The sequence below is a fragment of the Aquarana catesbeiana genome, linkage group LG07, assembly GCF_042186555.1.
Source record: "Aquarana catesbeiana isolate 2022-GZ linkage group LG07, ASM4218655v1, whole genome shotgun sequence".
NCBI classification, from domain to species: Eukaryota; Metazoa; Chordata; class Amphibia; order Anura; family Ranidae; genus Aquarana; species Aquarana catesbeiana.
The window spans coordinates 17,733,336-17,756,441 of NC_133330.1; the positions used below are offsets into that span (position 1 = coordinate 17,733,336).

The following is a 23,106-nucleotide window of genomic DNA, read 5'->3' on the forward strand; positions in this document are numbered from 1 at the left end:
AAGACGTGGGATGTTCGGGGGGGGGGGGGGAGGGTGACACCACTCTTGGATGCGCACAGATCCAATTCATTCGTCTGGGGACATTTTGCAGTCTGCATATTCGGTTCTGTCCGCTGTTTTTTTTTTGGCCACCATTGTATATAAATGTACAGTGTGTAAATGTTATGGTGTTATAATAAGTGATGCAAACAAAAAAAAGAAGAAAAAAAAACACAAAAAAAAAAAAAGCAACTGTACAATCCAGCATGACAACCAATAGCCACGTGTGCTGTTGTCAGCGTTCTTATAAGTCCATCTGCCAACCTTTATGCTTTTTTGTGTATAAAAGAAAGATATATTAATATAAAGAGATAGGATAATATATTATGGTCGACTCTCCACGACTGTAGGGCGGGCATCACCTGCAGAGCCGTTGGACGTTCCATGGGACGACGGCGCCACCACTTCTCCAGGTGGAGCCAAGGCTCTCTATATTAGTCTGGTTGAGTCGGGTGGGCAGCAGTTTAGAGGGGGGCGGGGGAGGGAGGGAGGGGGGGGGGGAGAGGAAAGTTATGTATAAATAAATTCTATTTAAAAATCTAAAAAAGATTAAAGTTTACAGTTGTAAGTGCAATGAGCTGAACCCTTGATATGACAATTGTAATTTGTGTCTGTCCTGCTGTAGTATCTGAATGTGTCACCCCATGTATTGTAATTCAGTATCCCGATGACCCTAGCAGATACTTCTGTGACCCCAAAATAAAGAGGAATTGATATGACTCGTCTCATTTCTGAACTCTTCAATGACACACACATCTTGAGGTCTTTACCCATCGTTCCCGGTGAGATACATTTTCCAGGTCTCTTCTTCCACAATCAGCTCCACCTATTCATCCGCATCTATTATAAGGTAAAATATTGGCACCGCCATTGTTCACCTTCTTCTGCAGGTTCTAGCTAACTGACAGTCATTCTGATCCTTTGTCTTCCATACTTTTTAAGTACAGTGGAACCTTGGATTGCGATTAACGCGGTTAACGAGCATTTTGCAATACGAGCTATTTTTTCTCGGTTTGCGAGTGTTGTCTCACAAAACGAGCAGGATTCAAGCCTCTGTGGTGTGCAGTAGCGCATTTTGCCAGAGGCGCGGGTGACACTCTGAGCCACTCGTAAATACTCGTAAATACTCCTGAGTGTTTCTGAGTGCATCCGAGTGGTCTCTAAATATTTACGAGTCTCTCTGGCGCCCCCCCCCACCTCTGGCCACATGCGGTATTGCATGCAATAGAAGTCAATGTGGAACAAATTATCTTTGTTTCCATTGACTTCTATGGGGAAACTTGCTTTGATATGCGAATGCTTTGGATTACAAGCATTCTCCTGGTACGGATTATGCTCGTAATCCAAGGTTCCACTGTACTCCACTACTTTGCTAAGTATTCTGTAACCTGAAACAAGTATTCAAATCAGTAGCTTTGCCTTCCAGTTTAGTTACTTACAAAGTTTGGAAGCCAGTAAGCTATGGCAATACAGTATACAGTGCCTTGAAAAAGTATTCATACCTCTTGAAATGTACCACATTTTGTCATGTTACAACCAAAAACCTAAATGTATTTTATTGGGATTTTATGAGATAGACCAACACAAAGTGGCACATAATTGTGAAGTGGAAGGAAAATTATAAATGGTTTTCAAACTTTTTTACAGAAAAATATGTGAAAAGAGTGGCGTGCATTTGTATTCAGCCCCCTTTACTCTGATACCCCTAACTATAATCTAGTGGAACCAATTGCCTTCAGAAGTCACTTTATTAGTAAATAGAGTCCACTTGTGTGTAATTTAATCTCAGTATAAATACAGCTGTTCCGTGAAGCCCTCAGAAGTTTGTTAGAGAATCTTAGTGAACAAAACAGCATCATGAAGGCCAAAGGAACACACCAGACAGGTCAGGGTTAAAGTTGTGGAGAAGGTTAAAGCAGGGTTAGGTTATAAAAAAAAACATTCCAAGCTTTGAACATCTCATAGAGCTCTGTTCAATCCATCATCTGAAAATGGAAAGAGTATGGCACAACTGCAAACCTACCAAGACATGGCCGTCCACCTAAACTGACCGGCCGGGCAAGGAGATCATTCATCAGAGAAGAGCCAAGAGGTCCATGGTAACTCTGGAGGAGCTGCAGAGATCCACAGCTCAGGTGGGAGAATCTGTCCACAGGACAACTATTAGTCGTGTTCTCCACAAATCTGCCCTTTATGGAAGAGTGACAAGAAGAAAGACATTGGTGAAAGAAAACCATAAGAAGTCCTGTTTGCAGTTTGGGAGAAGCCATGTGAGGGACACAGCAAACATGTGGAAGAAGGTGATCTGGTCAGATGAGACCAAAATTGAACTTTTTGGCTTAAAAGCAAAACACTATGTGTGGGGGAAAACTAACACTGCACATCACCCTGAACACACCATCCCCACCGTGAAACATGGTGGTGGCAGCATCATGTTGTGGGGATTCTTTTATTCAGCAGGGACAGGGAAGCTGGTCAGAGTTGATGGGAAGATGGATGCAGCCAAATACAGGATAATCTTAGAAGAAAACCTGTTAGAGTCTACAAAAGACTTGAAACTGGGGCGGAGGTTCACCTTCCAGCAGGACAACGACCCGAAACATACAGCCAGAGCTACAATGGAATGGTTTAGATCAAAGCATATTCATGACATGACAAATGCCCCCCCACACTTTTCACATATTTATTTGTAAAATATGTTGAAAACCATTTATCATTTTCCTTCTACTTCACATTTATGTGACACTTTGTGTTGGTCTATGACATAAAAGTCGAATAAAATATATTAACGTTTGTGGTTGTAACATGACAAAATTTGGAAAATTTCAAGGGGCATAAATACTTTTTCAAGACACTGTACAGCGATCAGCCATAACATTATAAAGCACCCACCTAATATTGAGTAGGTCACCCTTTTGCCACCAAAACAACCTTGACCCAGCGAGGCATGGACTCCACTAGATCTCTGAAGGTATGCTGTGGTATCTGGCACCAAGCTGTCAGTGGCAGGTCCTTTAAGTGGTGGGTGCCTCCATAGATCGGACTTGTTTTCCAGCACATCCCACAGATGCCCAAATGGATTGAGATCAAAGGAACTTGGCGGCCAAGTCAACATTTCAAACTCATTGTGCTCCTCAGACCATTTTTGCAGAGTGACATGGTGCATTGCCCTGCTGAAAGAGGTCACTGCCATTAGGGAATACCATTCCCATGAAGGGGTATACTTGGTCACCAACAATGTTTAGGTAGGTTGTACGTGTCAAAGTAACATCCACATGAATAGAGGAGCCAAGGTTTCCCAGCAGAACATTGCCCAAAGCATCACACTGCCTCCGCCGGCTTGTCTTCTTCCCATACTGCATCCTGGTGCCATCTCTTCACCAGGTAAGTGACGCACACACACCCGGCTATCCACATGAGGAAAACATGACTTATCAGACCAGGCCACCTTCTTCCATTGCTCCATGCTCCAGTTCTGAAGCTCACGTGACCACTGTAGGTGCTTTTGGCTGTGGACACAGGTCAGCATGGGCACCCTGACCGGTCTGCGTCTACACAGCTCCATACACAACAAACTGCGATGAACATTTTTTCTGCTTTCAACACATCAACTTCAGGGACACCATGATCACTTGCTGCCTAATATAGCCCACCCACTTTCAGGTGCCGTTGTAACAAGATAATCAATGTTATTCACTTTACCTGTCGGTGGTCCTAATGTTATGGCTGATTAGCAGATAGATAGCGGAGGACGGCTTCTGCTGAAACGGCATATAATTCACTCTGCGCTTGCTACTGAAGAGATTTTAGAAGGTTCTGCAACACCAGAGAGTGTCCCTCACTCTGTCCCTCCTCCTCAAGAACCTCTCCATATGCTAAGCACTATCCCTATTCAGCGGCTTCCTCTCCCTAACCTGTCAATCTGCTGAAGCTCTCTCAAATAACAGGAGATCCCCTATTTAAAGGCTCCCAGGTTAAGATGGCTGCTTCAACTCTCACGAGAACTCGGCATTAAATCAGATGCCTGCCTTCCCAGGGAGGAGTGATGGCGTCTCTAAGTGGCTAACTTCTCTTATAGACTCCTCTTCCCCATCAACAATGGCATAGTGCCACCTACAGGCCGGAAAAGTACCTTCACCTGCCTACAAACAGCTCCACTGTGTTCCTGGGGGGACCTGCACAATTCTTAGTGTCGGTGGCCTACCAATAGCGATAGCGGTTCCACCATCTACTATGGGGCCCTGGGTGGAAAGGGGAGGCACATAACCGTCATATTATTAGGATTGCAGAGGCTGCTGCTGACACTGACTTTGTACCCCCTGTGACGCTGACCCTGTAGCCCCCCTGTAACTCTGACCATGTACCCCTGTGTAACACTGACCCTGTACTCCATGTGACACTGACCCTGTACTCCATGTGACACTGACCCTGTACTCCATGTGACACTGACCCTGTACCCACATAACATGGACCCTGTACCCCCTGTGATGCTGACCCTGTAGCCCCCCTGTTACACTGACTCTGTACTCATGTGATATGGACCCTGTACCCACATAACATGGACCCTGTACCCCCTGTGCTGCTGCCCTTGTACCCCATGTGACACTTACCCTGTACCCCCTGTGACACTGACCCTGTACCCCCTGTGATACTGACCCTGTACCCCCTGTGACACTGACCCTGTACCCCCTGTGATACTGACCCTGTACTCCATGTGACCCTGTACCCACGTCACATGGACCCTGTACCCCCTGTGATGCTGACCCTGTAGCCCCTCTATGACACTGACCCTGTACCCCCTGTTACATTGACCATGTACTCACGTGACATGTACCCACATAACATGGACCCTGTACCCCCTGTGACACTGACCCTGTACCCCCTGTGATAATGACCCTGTACCCCCTGTGACACTAACTCTGTACCCATGTAATGCTGACCCTTTACCCCCTATGACACTGACCCTGTGACCCCTGTGACACTGACCCTGTACCCACATAACATGGGCCCTGTACCCCCTGTGACACTAACTGTGTACCCACTGTGACGCTGCCCCTGTACCCCCTGTGACACTGACCCTGTACCCCCTGTGATACTCACCCTGTACCCCCTATGACGCTGACAGGAGAAGGCTTCAGAATGGTTGCCACTAGTCACTAGTTTTTGCCCTCAGAGCTCCTGGTCATCCCGGCCAGCACTGAAATTAAACTTTCATGCCTAAAGCAGTCTTCCTCAGGCTGTAAAAATCCCAGAGTGTCTCCTCAGCTAAAACTGACAGCTGATTGTAGTTCTGCAAAAAAGAAAAAACAGTTTAACCACTTTCCAGCTGGCCACTGCACATAAACGGTCAGGTGGGACAAGCATTGTTCTGGAAGGACATACCCATTCATCCCCCGGGGCACGCATCACCCCAATCCTGATGATCGGAGTACCAATTGACGGTGCTCCGCCCTGGTACCATATGATTGCTGTTACTAATCATGGGGTTCACATATCCAGTAGTAAACCTGGCTGCCATTCACACAGCCATTGAGTACTACTGTGATCTCTGTGATTGGTCACAGTGATCACATGGTACAGGGACAGGCACCACCTCCCTGTACCATGTGATAGCTGTAGCCAATCACAACTATCACAGTAGTTCTCAATGAATGCAGTCAGAAATGTTTGCTTATACAATCCAAATCACGCCCCTAGAGTAGTGCAGTGTCACTATGGTATTGTATCACTACACTGCTCTGGTGTAATAGACAAAATTGTATAAAAATTAAATAAATACTATCTACCTATATATATTTACATGTAGTGGTACCCCCGTTAGGGCTGCTAATAGACTGCGTACCCCACTCGTTGCCTCAACTCTGCAAATCCTCCATCACCTCTGACACCCTGGGATCAGTCATCTGATCAACTGTACTAATAATGAGACTCGCACAATATTAACAAAACAAATCGAGTTTGTTTACTGAATTAGTGAGAACACATAAGTAGGTGTATTTCAACACTGCAATAGGAAAAAGGTACACTTATATGAACACTATGACCCAATCACAGAAACCTATGCGGAGTGGACATGGACCTGTCATCCGCCGGCACTGCTCATTGGGGCCCGCGACTGGTTACCAAGTCGCTTAAGTGCCCCTCGCTCTTCAAAAGATTTGGCACCCCTGCTATAGGTGATGCTACTCGACATTATATTCCCTAATCACTCATGTAGAGGTGACCATTGCAGTACATTGGTTTTGATACAATTGGTTGATTTGTGTGATATACAAGATACAATGTCCAGTATATAATCAGTCCAAACATTAAAAGGGCTCACGTTTGTGGTGTAGCGCTGTCCCCGTAGAGCTCGTTGAGTGTTGACTTCTTAGGCCCCTCTCTGGTTACCTGCAGCTGGTTGCTAAGGGTTTTCACTTGGTTGCTAGGGGATTCCACTTGTCCCACCCTTAGTCCAAACATTAATAAAGTCTCACATATGTGGTACTGCCATACTCGGGAGTAGTAGAATGTGTTTTGGGGGGTAACTCTAAATATGCTCATACTATGTGTGAGAAATATCTTATTAAATTTACAACTTTTCATTTTCTTTCTGCATTTTCCAAAAACTTGTGGCAGAAAATGAAGTCTTCGACTCTCACTCACCATGCCTCTTAGAAAAATACCTTGGGGTCATTTTGTTGGTGTTGCCACTGTCCTGGTGCTCCAGAGCCTCCAAAAATGTGAAAAGTAGTCAGGAAATTATATGTGTAATTTATGCCCCTAGAAGGCCTGAAGGTTCTCCTTGGATTTTGGGCCCCTCTATGTGGCTAGGCTGTGGAAAATCTCCCACATGTGGTATCCTCATACTTGGGAGGAGTTGCAGAATGTGTTTTGGGGTGTAATCCTAAGTATGCCTATGCTGTATGTTAGAAATATCTTATTAACTGACAACTTTCCTAAATTTTGCAAAAAATAGCCATTTTCAAAAGACTCACTATGCATGGGTGTTTCCACTGTCTTGGTGCTCCAGAGCCTTCAAAAATGGGAAAGGTAGTCAGGAAATTAGATGCGTGATTATCCTCCTAGAACACATGAAGGTGCTCCTTGAATTTTGGGCCTCTATATGCATCTAGGCTGTAAGAAAGTCTCACACATGTGGTATTCCCATACTCAGGAGGAGTAGTAGAATGTGCTTTGGGGTGTAATTGTAAGAATGCCCATGCTGTGTGTGAGAAATAACTTGTTAAAATGACAACTTTGTAGGAAAGAAAAAACAAATTTTAATTTCTTTATTTTCCCAAAAATTGCGACAAAAGTTAGAACTTCAAAAAGCTTGCCATGTCTCTTATTAAATACCTAGGGCTGTCTACTTCCCAAAAAGGGGTCGTTTGGGGCATTTGGGGGGTATTTGCACTGTCCTGGCATTTTCGGGTCTCAAGAAAGAAGATAGGCCATCAGTACATCATGATTGATCAATTTCCAAATATACAGTGCCTTGAAAAAGTATTCATACCCCTTGAAATTTTCCACATTTTGTCATGTTACAACCAAAAACGTAAATGTATTTTATTGGGATTTTATGTGATAGACCAACACAAAGTGGCACAAAATTGTGAAGTGAAAATAAAATGGGGATGTCTTTACCAGCTTTGCACAGCTAGAGAGTGATATCTTTGCCCATTCTTCTTTGCAAAATAGCTCAAGCTCTGTCATATTGGATGGAGAGTGTCTGTGAACAGTAATTTTCAAGTCTTGCCACAGATTGTCAATTGGATTTAGGTCTGTACTTTGACTGGGCCATTCTAACACATGAATATGCTTTGATCTAAACCATTCCATTGTAGCTCTGGCTGTATGTTTAGGGTCGTTGTCCTGCTGGAAGGTGAACCTCCGCCCCAGGTCTCAAGTCTTTTGCAGACTAACAGGTTTTCTACTAAGATTGCCCTGTATTTGGCTCCATCCATCTTCCCATCATCTCTGACCAGCTTTCCTGTCCCTGCTGAAAAAAGCATCCCCACAACATGATGCTGCCACCATGTTTCACGGTGGGGATGGTGTGTTCAGGGTGATGTGCAGTGTTAGTTTTCCGCCACACATAGCGTTTTGCTTTTAGGCCAAAAAGTTGAATTTTGGTCTCATCTGACCAGAGCACCTTCTTCCACATGTTTGCTGTGTCCTCCACGTGGCTTCTTGCAAACTGCAAACAGGACTTCTTATGGCTTTCTTTCAACACTGGCTTTCTTCTTGTCACTCTTCCATAAAGGGCAGATTTGTGGAGAACACGACTAATAGTTGTCCTGTGGACAGATTCTCCCACCTGAGCTGTGGATCTCTGCAGCTCCTCCAGAGTTACCATGGACCTCTTGGCTCTTCTCTGATGAATGCTCTCCTTGCCCGGCCTGTCAGTTTAGGTGGACGGCCATGTCTTGGTAGGTTTGCAGTTGTGCCATACTCTTTCCATTTTTGGATGATGGATTGAACAGAGCTCCATGAGATGTTCAAAGATTGGGTTATTTTTCCTAACCCTGCTTTAAACTTCTCCACAAGATTATTCCTGACCTGTCTGGTGTGTTCCTTGGCCTTCATGATGCTGTTTATTCACTAAGGTTATCTAACAAACCTCTGAGGGCTTCACAGAACAGCTGTATTTTTTACTGAGATTAAATTACTCACAGGTGGACTCTATTTACTAATTAGGTGACTTCTGAAGGCAATTGGTTCCACTAGATTTTAGTTTGGGGTATCAGAGTAAAGGGGGCCGAATACAAATGCTCCCCCCCCCACACTTTTCACAGATTTATTTGTAAAAAAGAATTGAAAACCATTTATCATTTTCCTTACACTTCACAATTATGTGCCACTTTGTGTTGGTTTATCACATAAAATCCTAATAAAATACATTTACGTTTTTGTTGTATCATGACAAAATGTGGAAAATTTCAAGGGGTTTGAATACTTTTTCAAGGCACTATTTACCATAATTTGTGGACTCTATCTCTTTCACACGGACTAAATAATATTCACTGATTTGTGTTATTTTTTACCAAATAAATGTAACATAATACAATTTGGCCTAAATTTATGAGGAAAGATTATTTATTTGTAAAAAAAAATTTATAACAGAAACTAAGAAAGATTTCAAAATGTTTGGTATTTTTTTAAATTATATAACAAAAAAAAAAACAAAACAAAAAACAAGTGGTGATTAAATACCACCAAAAGAAAGCTGTCTCTGTCTCAATATTTTTTTAAAAATGTCATTTGGGTACATTGTTGCGTACCTGAGTAATTGTCATTCACACATGTGACAGTGCTAAGAGCTGAAAAGCAGCCTTGGTAGGGTAGGGTGAAAGTGTCTGGACTTGAAGCGGTTAAAGGCGTTCACTCCTCCACCTATCGCATTGCAGAGTTTATTCGTGATACACGACAACCAAATATTTTATTGATTCACTGAGCAGAGTTCTTGTTTTAGGTTGGTGGCGGTTCAAATGTTTCCATGTCATCGGCAAGAAAACTTTTCACAAGGCTCCCACTTTTATAGAAGGTGTGACCTATCATCCCTTTAATCTTGACAATAACCTTTGTGTCCTATTTTATATTGGTTAGAAGTGAGAGGTAGCAGGAAGCAGATCGCACGTCATATGACCAGTGAAAATGAAAGAGCCGATCACTAATAATTATTTGTCTTTGTTCTAGGACCACACGTGTCAGTGTGTCATTGTTCTAGAACCCCAAAGTTTCAGTGTGTCATTGTTCTGGGACCCCCAAGTGTCAGTGTATCACGGTTCTAGATCCACAAGTGTCACCGTGTCATTGTTCTTGGACCCCCAAGTGTCAATGTGTCTTTGTTTTTTAGACCCTCAAGTGTCAGTGTGTCATTGTTTTGGACCCCCAAGTGTCAGTGTGTCATTGTTCTTGGACCCACAAGTGTCAGTGTGTCATTGTTCTGGGCCCCAAATGTCAGTGTGACATTGTTCTAGGACCCCAAGTGTCAGTATGTCATTGTTCTGGGACCCCAAAGTGTCAGTCTGTCATTTTTCTGAGACCCACAAGAGTCAGTGTGTCATTGTTCTGGGCCCCCAAGTATCAGTGTGTCATTGTTCTGGGACCCACAAGAGTCAGCGTGTCATTGTTCTATACCCACAAGTGTCAGCATGTCATTTTTCTGGGACCCCCAAGTGTCAGTGTATCATTGTTCTAGATACACAAGTGTCAGTGTGTCATTGTTCTATACCCACAAGTGTCAGCATGTCATTTTTCTGGGACCCCCAATTGTTAGTGTGTCATTGTTCTAGATCCACAAGTGTCACTGTGTCATTGTTCTTGGACCCCGAGTTTCAGTGTCACTGTTCTGGGACCTCCAAGTATCAGTGTGTCATTGTTCTAGGACCCCAAGTGTCAGTGTATCATTGTTCTAGATCCACAAACATAGTCATAGTCATAGTTAATCATAGTTTTCCTTAAAAAACATATGTAAATATCACACTCACATAGTATAGTACCTTAGGTCCGGCACTGAGTCTATCCAGCGTTCCTTTTAGAGCTTGTGCTCGCCGTTCCGTCTTCAGGGACCGGCGTGCGGTACAAGCCTTGATTTTGTGTGGGTTAGGGGCAGAAAGTGACGTCGGCGTTACCCAGAAGACTACGCATTTCGCATCCAATCATGCGTCTTCAGGAAGCTTCCTAAACGGAACACTGGATAGACTCAGTGCCTGTCCTAAGGCACTATACTATGTGAGTGCAATATTTACATATGTCTTTTAAGCAAAATAAAGCAAGGAATGTTGTGCAATGATGGCCGTTTGTTTTCTATGAGATTTTGAGATCACTCAAAGGTGGAGATAGATGGAATGATTATTGGGGTACCATTTATTTGAATGGTCTGCAAATCGCACTGTAAAGTGGAAAAAGTAGTGCATGCACTACTTTTAAAAAACGCACCCAATGGCAAGGTACTGAGGTATCATGCGATTTGGTACCCGCAAACACACTGCAATCTACATTTGAGGTGCCCTTAACATTACACCCACCTGCAAAGGCAGTGTGTCTGAGCGCAGTGTGGGAAGTACGCACAGAACGCACCTTTCCCCGCACCACATTCTGGTGTGAACCGGCCCTTAGACCTTGCTGTGTTTTATTTCATCCCATGCAATCCAACAGAAGTCCGCCATATCAAAAAATGAGTGATCTCCTCTTTTCTGTAAACAAAAAAAAACAATTTTATGTCTCCCCATCTGCTGTCTCCCTCATTACATTACATTACAGAAGATGAATTCTCGGATGATGTGGGGAGGAGTTCAACATAACTCACTTACATAAATATAGGTGTCTCCATCCCGCTGAATAACGTGCCAGTTCATTACATAAAAGTAAACAAGGAGGGAAATTGCTGTGCTAAACCCCTCTAATGAAAACTGCTAAAACTAAACAAAGTCCAAACAAATGACAGCTAAAGAGTGCAGAGCTGAAGAAAGCACCGTGAAGGTGTGTATGAATACGTGATATAGGCAAGTGCTGTAAACACAAATCAATATACAAAACAAAAATCCGTAATAACCACAACATAAAAGTCCAATCACTAAGTGAAAAAATGTGAGAAAACTTCTTAGAGCATTTGTCCAAATGAAAAGACTGTGGTCAATTCCTTAGTGACAAATGAAGTGATGTAATCACAGGAGTAGCTGTGAGGCACATTCAACACAGGATAGGCATTCATCTGATGGAAAGTTGTAGATAAATACTTCTTACCAGACAGGGTGGACCCACCTGTCATACGACAGTGGGTCACTGAGGCTCATATGGGCCGAAGCCAGATGGTCATCGGAGGAACACACTCTAATATACTTTCTTCAGCTCTGTGTATACAAAGGAGCATGGGGGGGGAGCTCATGTCCATAATGGGGGTGGTAGTGGTAGCCCCAAATGATCCACACTGGCTCAAAAGTGATATGGTCCAGAAATATTTAGACAGATTAAAGGTGGATAAAGCACCTGGACCAGATGGCATCCACCCACAGATCTTAAAATAATTGAGCTCTGTAATTTCAAAGCCATTGTATCTAATTTTTAGGGACCCATTAATGACGGGAATAGTACCACTGGATTGGTGCAGGGCCAATGTGGTGCCTATATTTAAAAAAGGAACAAAGGCTTTACCAAGTAACTATAGACCTGTTCGTTTAACTTCTATAGTCGGGAAGATACTGGAGAGTTTAATAAAATACTTCTTACAAGACAGGGTGGACCCACCTGTCATACGACAGTGGGTCAATGAAGCTTATATCGGCTGAAGCCAGATGGTCATCGGAGGAACACACTCTAATATGGATGGAACCTGTAGAGGAGCTGCTGTTGATGCAGAATTTGGGTGAATCAACGGAGGTACAGTAAATCCCGGTTTGGCAAGCCAGATATCCAAGGCTCATGGGGAACCCTCAAAGCGGATGTTCTTTGGATCTCAAATATAAGTACCAGGAACCCGCGACCAGTGATGAAGTTATCGCATTGGAACCATAATACAAAAACAGAAAAAAAAGGCTCCATATGGTGCAGGTCATAAAATTTAAAGATGTTTAACCTTGGTAAAAATGTACAAACATCTAGAAGGATGACTGTATAAAATGTGATCACAAGCAAGATAAAAAGCAAAAGCAATGTGGGGTGAACAAGTCCGACCCATTTTGACCTAATGGCCTTCAACTGGGGCCCCAGTTGAAGCTGTCTATTGCTTAAAATATTTTTTTTCCAGCAAGAACTCGTCTATGTGGTCTTTTATTAAACTCTACAGTATCTTCCCGACTTTAGAAGTTAAACTAACAGGTCTATATTTACTTGGTAAAGACTTTGTTACCTTTTTAAATATAGACACCACATTGGCCCTACGCCAATCCAGTGGTACTATTCCCGTCATTAATGAGTCCCTAAAAATTAGATACAATGGCTAATTACAGAGCTCAATTCTTTTAGGATCCGTGGGTGGATGCCATCTGGTCCAGGTGCTTTATCCAACTTTATTCTGTTTAAATATTTCTGGACCATATCACTTTCGAGCCATTATGGATCATTTGGGGCTGTGCCAGTACCACCCCCATTATGGACATGAGCTCCCCCCCATGGTCCTTTGTATACACAGAGCTGAAGAAAGTATATTAGAGTGTGTTCCTCCGATGACCATCTGGCTTCGGCCCATATAAGCCTCATTGACCTACTGTCGTATGACAGGTGGGTCCACCCTGTCTGGTAAGAAGTATTTATCTACAATTTTCCATCAGATGAATGCCTATCCTGTGTTGAATGTGCCTCACAGCTACTCCTGTGATTGCTCTAAGAAGTTTTCTCACCTTTTTTCACTTATGGTTATTATGTCACCTTTTTATGTTATGGTTATTATGTATTTTTATATCACGTATTCATACACACCCATATGGTGCTTTCTTCAGCGTTATATAAAAGTGTTGGTAATAATGTGTTTACGATCCCAGATGGGACTATAAAGACACCTTAAACAAGAATTATCTTGTGTCACAAAGTCATAAAAAGCATAATAAATGTTTAATTATTTGGAGGATAAGTATCAAGAGGAAGACTAAGGGATACATGACCAATGACAATGATTCATCCAATTCTTCTTATCTCCTCCCCACAATGACACAAGTATCAGTGTGCCATTGTTCGGTAACACCTTAAGTGTCAGTGTGCCATTGTTCTGGGACCCCAAGTATCAGTGTGTCATTGTTCTGGGACCCCAAGTATCAGGGTGTCATTGTTCAGGGACCCCCACATGTCAGTAAGTCATTGTTCTGGGACCCCAATTATCAGTGTGTCATTGTTCTGTGACCCCAATTATCAGTGTGTCATTGTTCTGGGACCCCCAAGTATCAGTGTGTCATTGTTCTGTGACCCCAATTATCAGTGTGTCATTGTTCTGTGACCCCAATTATCAGTGTGTCATTGTTCTGGGACCCCAATTATCAGTATGTCATTGTTCTGGGACCCCCAAGTATCAGTGTGTCATTGTTATGGGACCCCCAAGTATCAGTGTGTCATTGTTATGGGACCCCAAGTATCAGTGTGTCATTGTTCTGGAACCTCCAAGTATCAGTGTGTCATTGTTCTGGGACCCCAATTATCAGTGTGTCGTTGTTCTGGGACCCCAATTATCAGTGTGTCATTGTTCTGGGACCCCAAGTATCAGTGTGTAATTGTTCTGGGACCCCCAAGTATCAGTGTGTCATTGTTATAGGACCCCCAAGTATCAGTGTGTCATTGTTCTGGGACCCCCAAGTGTCAGTGTGTCATTGTTCTGGGACCCCCAAGTATCAGTGTGTCATTGTTCTGGGACCCCAAGTATCAGGGTGTCATTTTTATGGGACCCCCAAGTGTCAGTGTGTCATTGTCATTGTTCTGGGACCCCAATTATCAGTGTGTCATTGTTCTGGGACCCCAAGTATCAGTGTGTCATTGTTCTGGGACCCCAAGTATCAGTGTGTCATTGTTCTGGAACCCCCAAGTATCAGTGTGTCATTGTTATAGGACCCCCAAGTATCAGTGTGTCATTGTTCTGGGACCCCCAAGTGTCAGTGTGTCATTGTTCTGGGACCCCCAAGTATCAGTGTGTCATTGTTCTGGGACCCCAAGTATCAGGGTGTCATTTTTATGGGACCCCCAAGTGTCAGTGTGTCATTGTCATTGTTCTGGGACCCCAATTATCAGTGTGTCATTGTTCTGGGACCCCAATTATCAGTGTGTCATTGTTCTGGAACTCTGAGTGTCATATTTTACACACTGAGTAAAGTAAATTTCATGTTTTGGCACGCACAAGTTAAATATTACCCATCCAGTTATATTGCATCAGTGTGCCATTGTTCGGTAACCCCTTAAGTGTCAGTGTGTCATTGTTCTGGGACCCCAAGTATCAGTGTGTCATTGTTCTGGGACCCCAAGTATCAGTGTGTCATTGTTCTGGGATCCCAATTATCAGTGTGTCATTGTTCTGGGACCCCAAGTATCAGTGTGTCATTGTTCTGGGATCCCAATTATCAGTGTGTCATTGTTCTGGGACCCCCAAGTATCAATGTGTCATTGTTCTGGGACCCCAAGTATCAGGGTGTAATTTTTCTGGGACCCCCAAGTGTCAGTGTGTTATTGTTCAGGGACCCCCACATGTCAGTGTGTCATTGTTCTGGGACCCCAAGTATCAATGTGTCATTGTTCTGGGACCCCAAGTATCAGTGTATCATTGTTCTGGGACCCCAATTATCAGTGTGTCATTGTTCTGGGACCCCAATTATCAGTGTGTCATTGTTCTGGGACCCCAATTATCAGTGTGTCATTGTTCTGGGACCCCAATTATCAGTGTCATTGTTCTGGGACCCCAATTATCAGTGTGTCATTGTTCTGGGACCCCAATTATCAGTGTCATTGTTCTGGGACCCCAATTATCAGTGTGTCATTGTTCTGGGACCCCAATTATCAGTGTGTCATTGTTCTGGGACCCCAATTATCAGTGTGTCATTGTTCTGGGACCCCAATTATCAGTGTGTCATTGTTCTGGGACCCCAAGTATCAGTGTGTCATTGTTCTGTGACCCCCAAGTATCAGTGTGTCATTGTTCTGGGACCCCCAAGTGTCAGTGTGTCATTGTTCTGGGACCCCCAAGTGTCAGTGTGTCATTGTTCTGGGACCCCAAGTATCAGGGTGTCATTTTTCTGGGACCCCCAAGTATCAGTGTGTCATTGTTCTGGGACCCCCAAGTGTCAGTGTGTCATTGTTCTGGGACCCCCAAGTGTCAGTGTGTCATTGTTCTGGGACCCTAAGTATCAGTGTGTCATTGTTCTGGGACCCCAAGTATCAGGGTGTAATTTTTCTGGGACCCCCAAGTGTCAGTGTGTTATTGTTCAGGGACCCCCACATGTCAGTGTGTCATTGTTCTGGGACCCCAAGTATCAATGTGTCATTGTTCTGGGACCCCCAAGTATCAATGTGTCATTGTTCTGGGACCCCAAGTATCAATGTGTCATTGTTCTGGGACCCCCAAGTGTCAGTGTGTTATTGTTCAGGGACCCCCACATGTCAGTGTGTCATTGTTCTGGAACTCTGAGTGTCATATTTTACACACTCAGTAAAGTAAATATAATTTGGTTTTTGCACGCACAAGTTAAATATTACCCGTCCAGTTATATTGCATTGTTTGGCGTAATCTGCAGAATAAAGACATCACAATGAGGACACGGAGCGTTTTGCTCATCTTGGTGATTCTTCTCTCTCTGGGTCTTCTTCTCTATATTTCACTGAATGCAGCAAACCTCCCAGGTGGGTATGTATGGAGATTCAGGTAGGTACCTGTAAAAGTAACTGCTATTTCACTTCAATGTTAGGCAATAATTACATATATTACTTGCAGAACTAATCAATAGTCAGAGTGTAAATCAGTCAGCTGATCGGTATGGCTGATCAATCAATAGCTATACCGGTACAGGTAAAGGGGAGTGTGGAGACCACAAAACTGGCATGCTGGATTACGCAGCCTATGGACAAATATCCCAATACTGGCAATGTGACCCAGAGACAGGGACCTGTACTAGGGAGAGGAGTCAAAGAAAAATTGATGGGTCAGAATTAAAAGGGGGACAGGGGGTCCGAGACCTGTACTAGGGAGAGGGGTCAAAGGAAAAATGGGGAGGGGGGGGGGTCAGAATTAAAAGGGGTTTCCGAGGGATCTGGCTGCTCATTGGAGCATTAGGTTCTGTAGTACTATACCTGCTGTGTGCTGCTATAAGAACACTGGGATTTGTAGTTCTACACCCGCTGTGTGCTGTTATTGAAGCAATGGGACTACCTAGGTTCTACCTAGGGTGTGTTCCTTGTTATATAGTTTCATAGTTACATAGTAGGTGAGGTTGAAAAAAGACACAAGTCCATCAAGTCCAACCTATGTGTGTGATTATATGTCAGTATTACATTGTATATTCTTGTATGTTGTGGTCGTTCAGGTGCTTATCTAATAGTTTATTGAAACTATCGATGCCCCCCCGCTGAGACCACCGCCTGTGGAAGGAAATTCCACATCCTTGCCGATCTTACAGTAAATAGCCCTCTACGTAGTTTAAGGTTAAACCTCTTTTCTTCTAATTTTAATGAGTGGCCACGAGTCTTGTTAAACTCCCTTCTGCAAAAAAGTTTTATCCCTATTGTGGGGTCACCAGTAGGGATGAGCCGAACACCCCCTGGTTCGGTTCGCAGCAGATCTTGCGAACAGGCAAAAAATTTGTTCGAACACGCGAACACCGTTATAGTCTATGGGACAGGAACATGAATAATCAAAAGTGCTCATTTTAAAGGCTTACAGTGGGGATGGAAAGTATTCAGACCCCCTTAAATTTTTCACTCTTTGTTATATTGCAGCCATTTTCTAAAATAATTTAAGTTCATTTTTTTCCCTCATTAATGTACACACAGCACCCCATATTGACAGAAAAACACAGAATTGTTGACATTTTTGCAGATTTATTAAAAAAGAAAAACTGAAATATCACATGGTCCTAAGTATTCAGACCCTTTGCTCAGTATTTAGTAGAAGCCCCCTTTTGATCTAATACAGCCATGAGTCTTTTTGGGAAAGAAGCAACGAGTTTTTCACACCTGGATTTGGGGATCCTCTGCCATTCCTCCTTGCAGATCCTCTCCAGTTCTGTCAGGTTGGATGGTAAACGTTGGTGGACGGCCATTTTTAGGTCTCTCCAGAGATGCTCAATTGGGCTTAAGTCAGGGCTCTGGCTGGGCCATTCAAGAACAGTCACAGAGTTGTTGTGAAGCCACTCCTTTGTTATTTTAGCTGTGTGCTTAGGGTCATTGTCTTGTTGGAAAGTAAACCTTCGGCCCAGTCTGAGGTCCTGAGCACTCTGGAGAAGGTTTTCGTCCAGGATATCCCTGTACTTGGCCGCATTCATCTTTCCCTCGATTGCAACCAGTCGTCCTGTCCCTGCAGCTGAAAAACACCCCCACAGCATGATGCTGCCACCACCATGCTTCACTGTTGGGACTGTATTGGACAGGTGATGAGCAGTGCCTGGTTTTCTCCACACATACCGCTTAGAATTAAGGCCAAAAAGTTCTATCTTGGTCTCATCAGACCAGAGAATCTTATTTCTCACCATCTTGGAGTCCTTCAGGTGTTTTTTAGCAAACTTCATGTGGGCTTTCATGTGTCTTGAGCTGAGGAGAGGCTTCCGTCGGGCCACTGTGCCATAAAGCCCCGACTGGTGGAGGGCTGCAGTGATGGTTGACTTTCTACAACTTTCTCCCATCTCCCGACTGCATCTCTGGAGCTCAGCCACAGTGATCTTTGGGTTCTTCTTTACCTCTCTCACCAAGGCTCTTCTCCCCCGATAGCTCAGTTTGGCCGGATGGCCAGCTCTAGGAAGGGTTCTGGTCATCCTAAACGTCTTCCATTTAAGGATTATGGAGGCCACTGTGCTCTTAGGAACCTTAAGTGCAGCAATTTTTTTGTAACCTTGGCCAGATCTGTGCCTTGCCAAAATTCTGTCTCTGAGCCCTTCAGGCAGTTCCTTTGACCTCATGATTCTCATTTTCTCTGACATGCACTGTGAGCTGTAAGGTCTTATATAGACAGGTGTGTGGCTTTCCTAATCAAGTCCAATCAGTATAATCAAACACAGCTGGACTCAAATGAAGGTGTAGAACCATCTCAAGGATGATCAGAAGAAATGGACAGCACCTGAGTTATATATATGAGTGTCACAGCAAAGGGTCTGAATTCTTAGGACCATGTGATATTTCAGTTTTTCTTTTTTAATAAATCTGCAAAAATGTCAACAATTCTGTGTTTTTCTGTCAATATGGGGTGCTGTGTGTACAATATGGGGTGCTGTGTGTACATTAATGAGGAAAAAAATGAACTTAAAAGATTTTAGCAAATGGCTGCAATATAACAAAGAGTGAAAAATGTAAGGGGGTCTAAATACTTTCCGTCCCCACTGTATATGCAAGTCATTGTCATAAAAAGTGTTTGGGGACCTGGGTCCTGCCCCAGGGGACATGTATCAATGCAAAGAGAATTTTTAAAAACGGCTGTTTTTTCGGGAGCAGTGATTTTGCTTAAAGTGAAACAATAAAAGTGTAATATTCCTTTAAATTTCGTACCTGGGGGGTGTCTATAGTATGCCTGTAAAGGGGCGCATGTTTCCCGTGTTTAGAACAGTCTGACAGCAAAATGACATTTCAAAGGAAAAAAAGTAATTTAAAACTACTCGCGGCTATTAATGAATTGTCGGTCTAACAATACACATAAAAGTTCATTGATAAAAACTGCATGGGATTTCCCCACAGGGGAACCCCGAACCAAAATAAAAAAAAAAATGTGTGGGGCTCCCCCTAAATTCCATACCATGCCCTTCAGGTCTGGTATGGATATTAAGGGGAACCCCGCGCCATAATTTAAAAAAAAATGGTGTTGGGGTCCCCCTAAATTCCATACCAGGCCCTTCAGGTCTGGTATGGATATTAAGGGGAACCCCGAGCCAAAATTTAATAAAAAATGGCTTGGGGGTCCCCCTCAAAATCCATACCAGACCCTTTAGGTCTGGTATGGATTTTAAGGGGAACCCCGTGCCAAAATTAAAAAAAAATGGCGTGGGGTCCCCCCAGAAATCCATACCAGACCCTTATCCGAGCACGCAACCTGGCAGGCCGCAGGAAAAGAGGGGGGGACGAGAGAGTGTCCCCCCTCCTGAACCGTACCAGGCCACATGCCCTCAACATTGGGAGGGTGCTTTGAGGTAGCCCCCCAAAGCACCTTGTACCCATGTTGATGGGGAAAAGGGCCTCATCCCCACAACCCTTGGCCGGTGGTTGTGGGGGTCTGCGGGCAGGGGACAAGGTGCTTTGGTGGGCTACCTCAAAGCACCCTCCCAATGTTGAGGGCATATGGCCTGGTACAGTTCAGGAGGGGGTCTCTGTCGCCCCCCTCTTTTCCTGCGGCCTGCCAGGTTGCGTGCTCGGATAAGGGCCTGGTATAGATTTTTGGGGGACCCCACGCCATTTTTTTTTCAATTTTGGCACGGGGTTCCCCTTAATATGCATACCAGACCTGAAGGGCCTGGTATGGAATTTAGGGGGACCCCCACGCCATTTTTAAAAAAAATTTGGGTTCCCCTGTGGGGAACTTCCATGCCGTTTTTATCAATTAACTTTTATGTGTATTGTCGGACCGACAATTCATTATAGCCGCGAGTAGTTTTAAATGACTTTTTTTCCTTTGAAATGTCATGTTGCTGTCAGACTGTTCTAAACACGAGAAACATGCACCCCTTTACAGGCATACTATAGACACCCCCCAGGTACGAAATTTAAAGGAATATTACACTTTTATTGTTTCACTTCAGCATTATTAACCACTTGCCGACCGCCTCACGCAGATATACGTCTGCAGAATGGCACGGGCAGGCAAAATCACGTACCTGGTACGTGATTGCCTTCCCGCGGGCGGGGGGTCCGATCGGACCCCCCCGGTGCCCGAGGCAGTCGGCTTTGGTCTGGGAGCGATGAGAGGCGAGACATCCGTTCGTGCCCCCCCCCCTCGCGATCGCTCCCAGCCAATCAGAATCATTCCTCTGCTGCTGTATGCTAAACAGCAGCAAAGGAAATTATGTCATCTCTCCTCGGCTTAGTAATTTCGGTTCTGGCGCAGAGGAGAGAAGACTTCACTGTGAGTGCACCAACAAACACACACAGTAGAACATGCCAGGCACACTTTACACCCCCGATCGCCCCCCAATCACCCCTGTCACACTGACACCAAGCAGTTTTTTTTTTCTGATTACTGCATGGTGTCAGTTTGTGACAGTTAGTGGGGTAGGGCAGTTAGAGTTAGCCCACTTTAGGTCTAGGGTAGCCCCCTAACTCCCCCTAATAAAGTTTTAACCCCTTGATCACCCCCCGTCACCAGTGTCGCTAAGCGATCATTTTTCTGATCGCTGTATTAGTGTCACTGGGGACGCTAGTTAGGGAGGTAAATATTTAGGTTCGCCATCAGGGACCCCCATATACTACCTAATAAATGTTTTAACCCCTTGATTGCCCCCTAGTTAACCCTTTCACCACTGATCACCGTATAACCGTTACGGGTGATGCTGGTTAGTTCGTTTATTTTTTATAGTGTCAGGGCACCCGCCGTTTATTACCGAATAAAGGTTTAGCCCCCTGAACGCCCGGTGGTGATATGCGTCGCCCCAGGCAGCGTCAGATTAGCGCCAGTACCGCTAACACCCACGCACGCAGCATACGCCTCCCTTAGTGGTATAGTATCTGAATGGATCAATATCTGATCCGATCAGATCTATACTAGCATCCCCAGCAGTTTAGGGTTCCCAAAAACGCAGTGTTAGCGGGATCAGCCCAGATACCTGCTAGCACCTGCGTTTTGCCCCTCCGCCCAGCCCAGCCCACCCAAGTGCAGTATCTATCGATCACTGTCACTTACAAAACACTAAACGCATAACTGCAGTGTTCGCAGAGTCAGGCCTGATCCCTGCGATCGCTAACAGTTTTTTTGGTAGCGTTTTGGTGAACTGGCAAGCACCAGCGGCCTAATACACCCCGGTCGTAGTCAAACCAGCACTGCAGTAACACTTGGTGATGTGGCGAGTCCCATAAGTGCAGTTCAAGCTGGTGAGGCGGCAAGCACAAGTAGTGTCCCGCTGCCACCAAGAAGAAGACAAACACAGGCCCGTCGTGCCCATAATGCCCTTCCTGCTGCATTCGCCAATCCTAATAATTGGGAACCACCACTTCTGCAGCGCCCGTACTTCCCCCATTCACATCCCCAACCAAATGCAGTCGGCTGCATGAGAGGCATTTTTATGTCCTCCTGAGTACCCCTACCCAACGAACCCCCCCAAAAAGGATGTTGTGTCTGCAGCAAGCGCGGATATAGGCGTGACACCCGCTATTATTGTCCCCCCTGTCCTGACAATCCTGGTCTTTGCATTGGTGAATGTTTTGAACGCTACCATTCGCTAGTTGAGTATTAGCGTAGGGCAGGGATCCTCAAACTACGGCCCTCCAGCTGTTGCAGAACTACACATCCCATGAGGCATTGTAAAACTCTGACATTCACAGACATGACTAGGTATGATGTGAATTGTAGTTCCTGAACACCTGGAGGGCCGAAGTTTGAAGACCCCTGGCGTAGGGTAAAGCATTGCACAGACTAGGACACACTTTCACAGGGTCTCCCAAGATGCCATATCATTTTGAGAGACCCGAACCTGGAACCGGTTATAGTTATAAAAGTTACAGTTACTAAAAAAAGTGTAAAAAAAAAAAAAACACAAAAAAATATATACAATAAAAAAAAAGTAGTTGTCGTTTCATTGTTCTCTCTCTATTCTCTCTCTATAGTTCTGCTCTTTTTTACTGTATTCTATTCTGCAATGTTTTATTGTTATTATGTTTTATCATCTTTGCTTTTCAGGTATGCAATTTTTTATACTTTACCGTTTACTGTGTTTTATTGTTACCAGAAAAGAAAAAAGTTTAACCCTGCGCTTACCCAACAAGTCAGCAGCTCACACAACAAATAAGGATTTTGTCTAAAAATTACAAGTGCACAAACAAGTGTAGCGCTAGAGGTTTTGCAAACTTATGATATTACGTATACATAACAAGAATATGAAAAAGAAAAGAATAAGTCTCTATCAATTCACAATGTGCAAAAATAAAGTCTCTGGTAATCTTCAGATGTCACTTCAAATACGGAAAATTATTCATAATCCAATGGTTGCATGCAACTTCCTAATCACCACGTGGATAACTCATGCAGAGAATTGAGTGTGATGGACCCTCCACACAGAAGAAATGAAGGCTTACCAGAGGGGTTGGACTCATAGGAACATATGTTCGATGAGTCAACCAAGCTTGTATCACCAACAGGTAATAAAAAGGAAAGGACCTCTCAACTGGATGGCAGCAGAACTCCAAACTTGTCCAGAACCGTGAGGGAACCCTCTTTATAATGGATGGCAACCCGTCCACTGGACCGTCTCAGGGGAATAGCCCATATGAAAT

The 23,106-nt window shown here is 44.2% G+C and overlaps 1 protein-coding gene across 2 annotated transcripts in view; it reads left to right on the plus strand.

Annotated features, from left to right (window-relative positions):
- Positions 1–16,216: 16,216 nt before the first annotated feature.
- The window catches only part of LOC141102380 (galactosylgalactosylxylosylprotein 3-beta-glucuronosyltransferase 1-like), a 44,594-nt gene continuing 37,704 nt past the window's right edge, over positions 16,217–23,106 (plus strand). Inside the window, exon 1 of one of the 2 annotated variants that reach the window (XM_073591335.1) lies at positions 16,217–16,332. In XM_073591335.1, the coding sequence (XP_073447436.1) occupies positions 16,242–16,332 (91 nt within the window). In that variant the 5' untranslated portion in view covers positions 16,217–16,241. Of the gene's footprint in view, positions 16,355–23,106 lie in introns of both variants that reach the window. The other variant, XM_073591336.1, reaches the window with a different exon arrangement.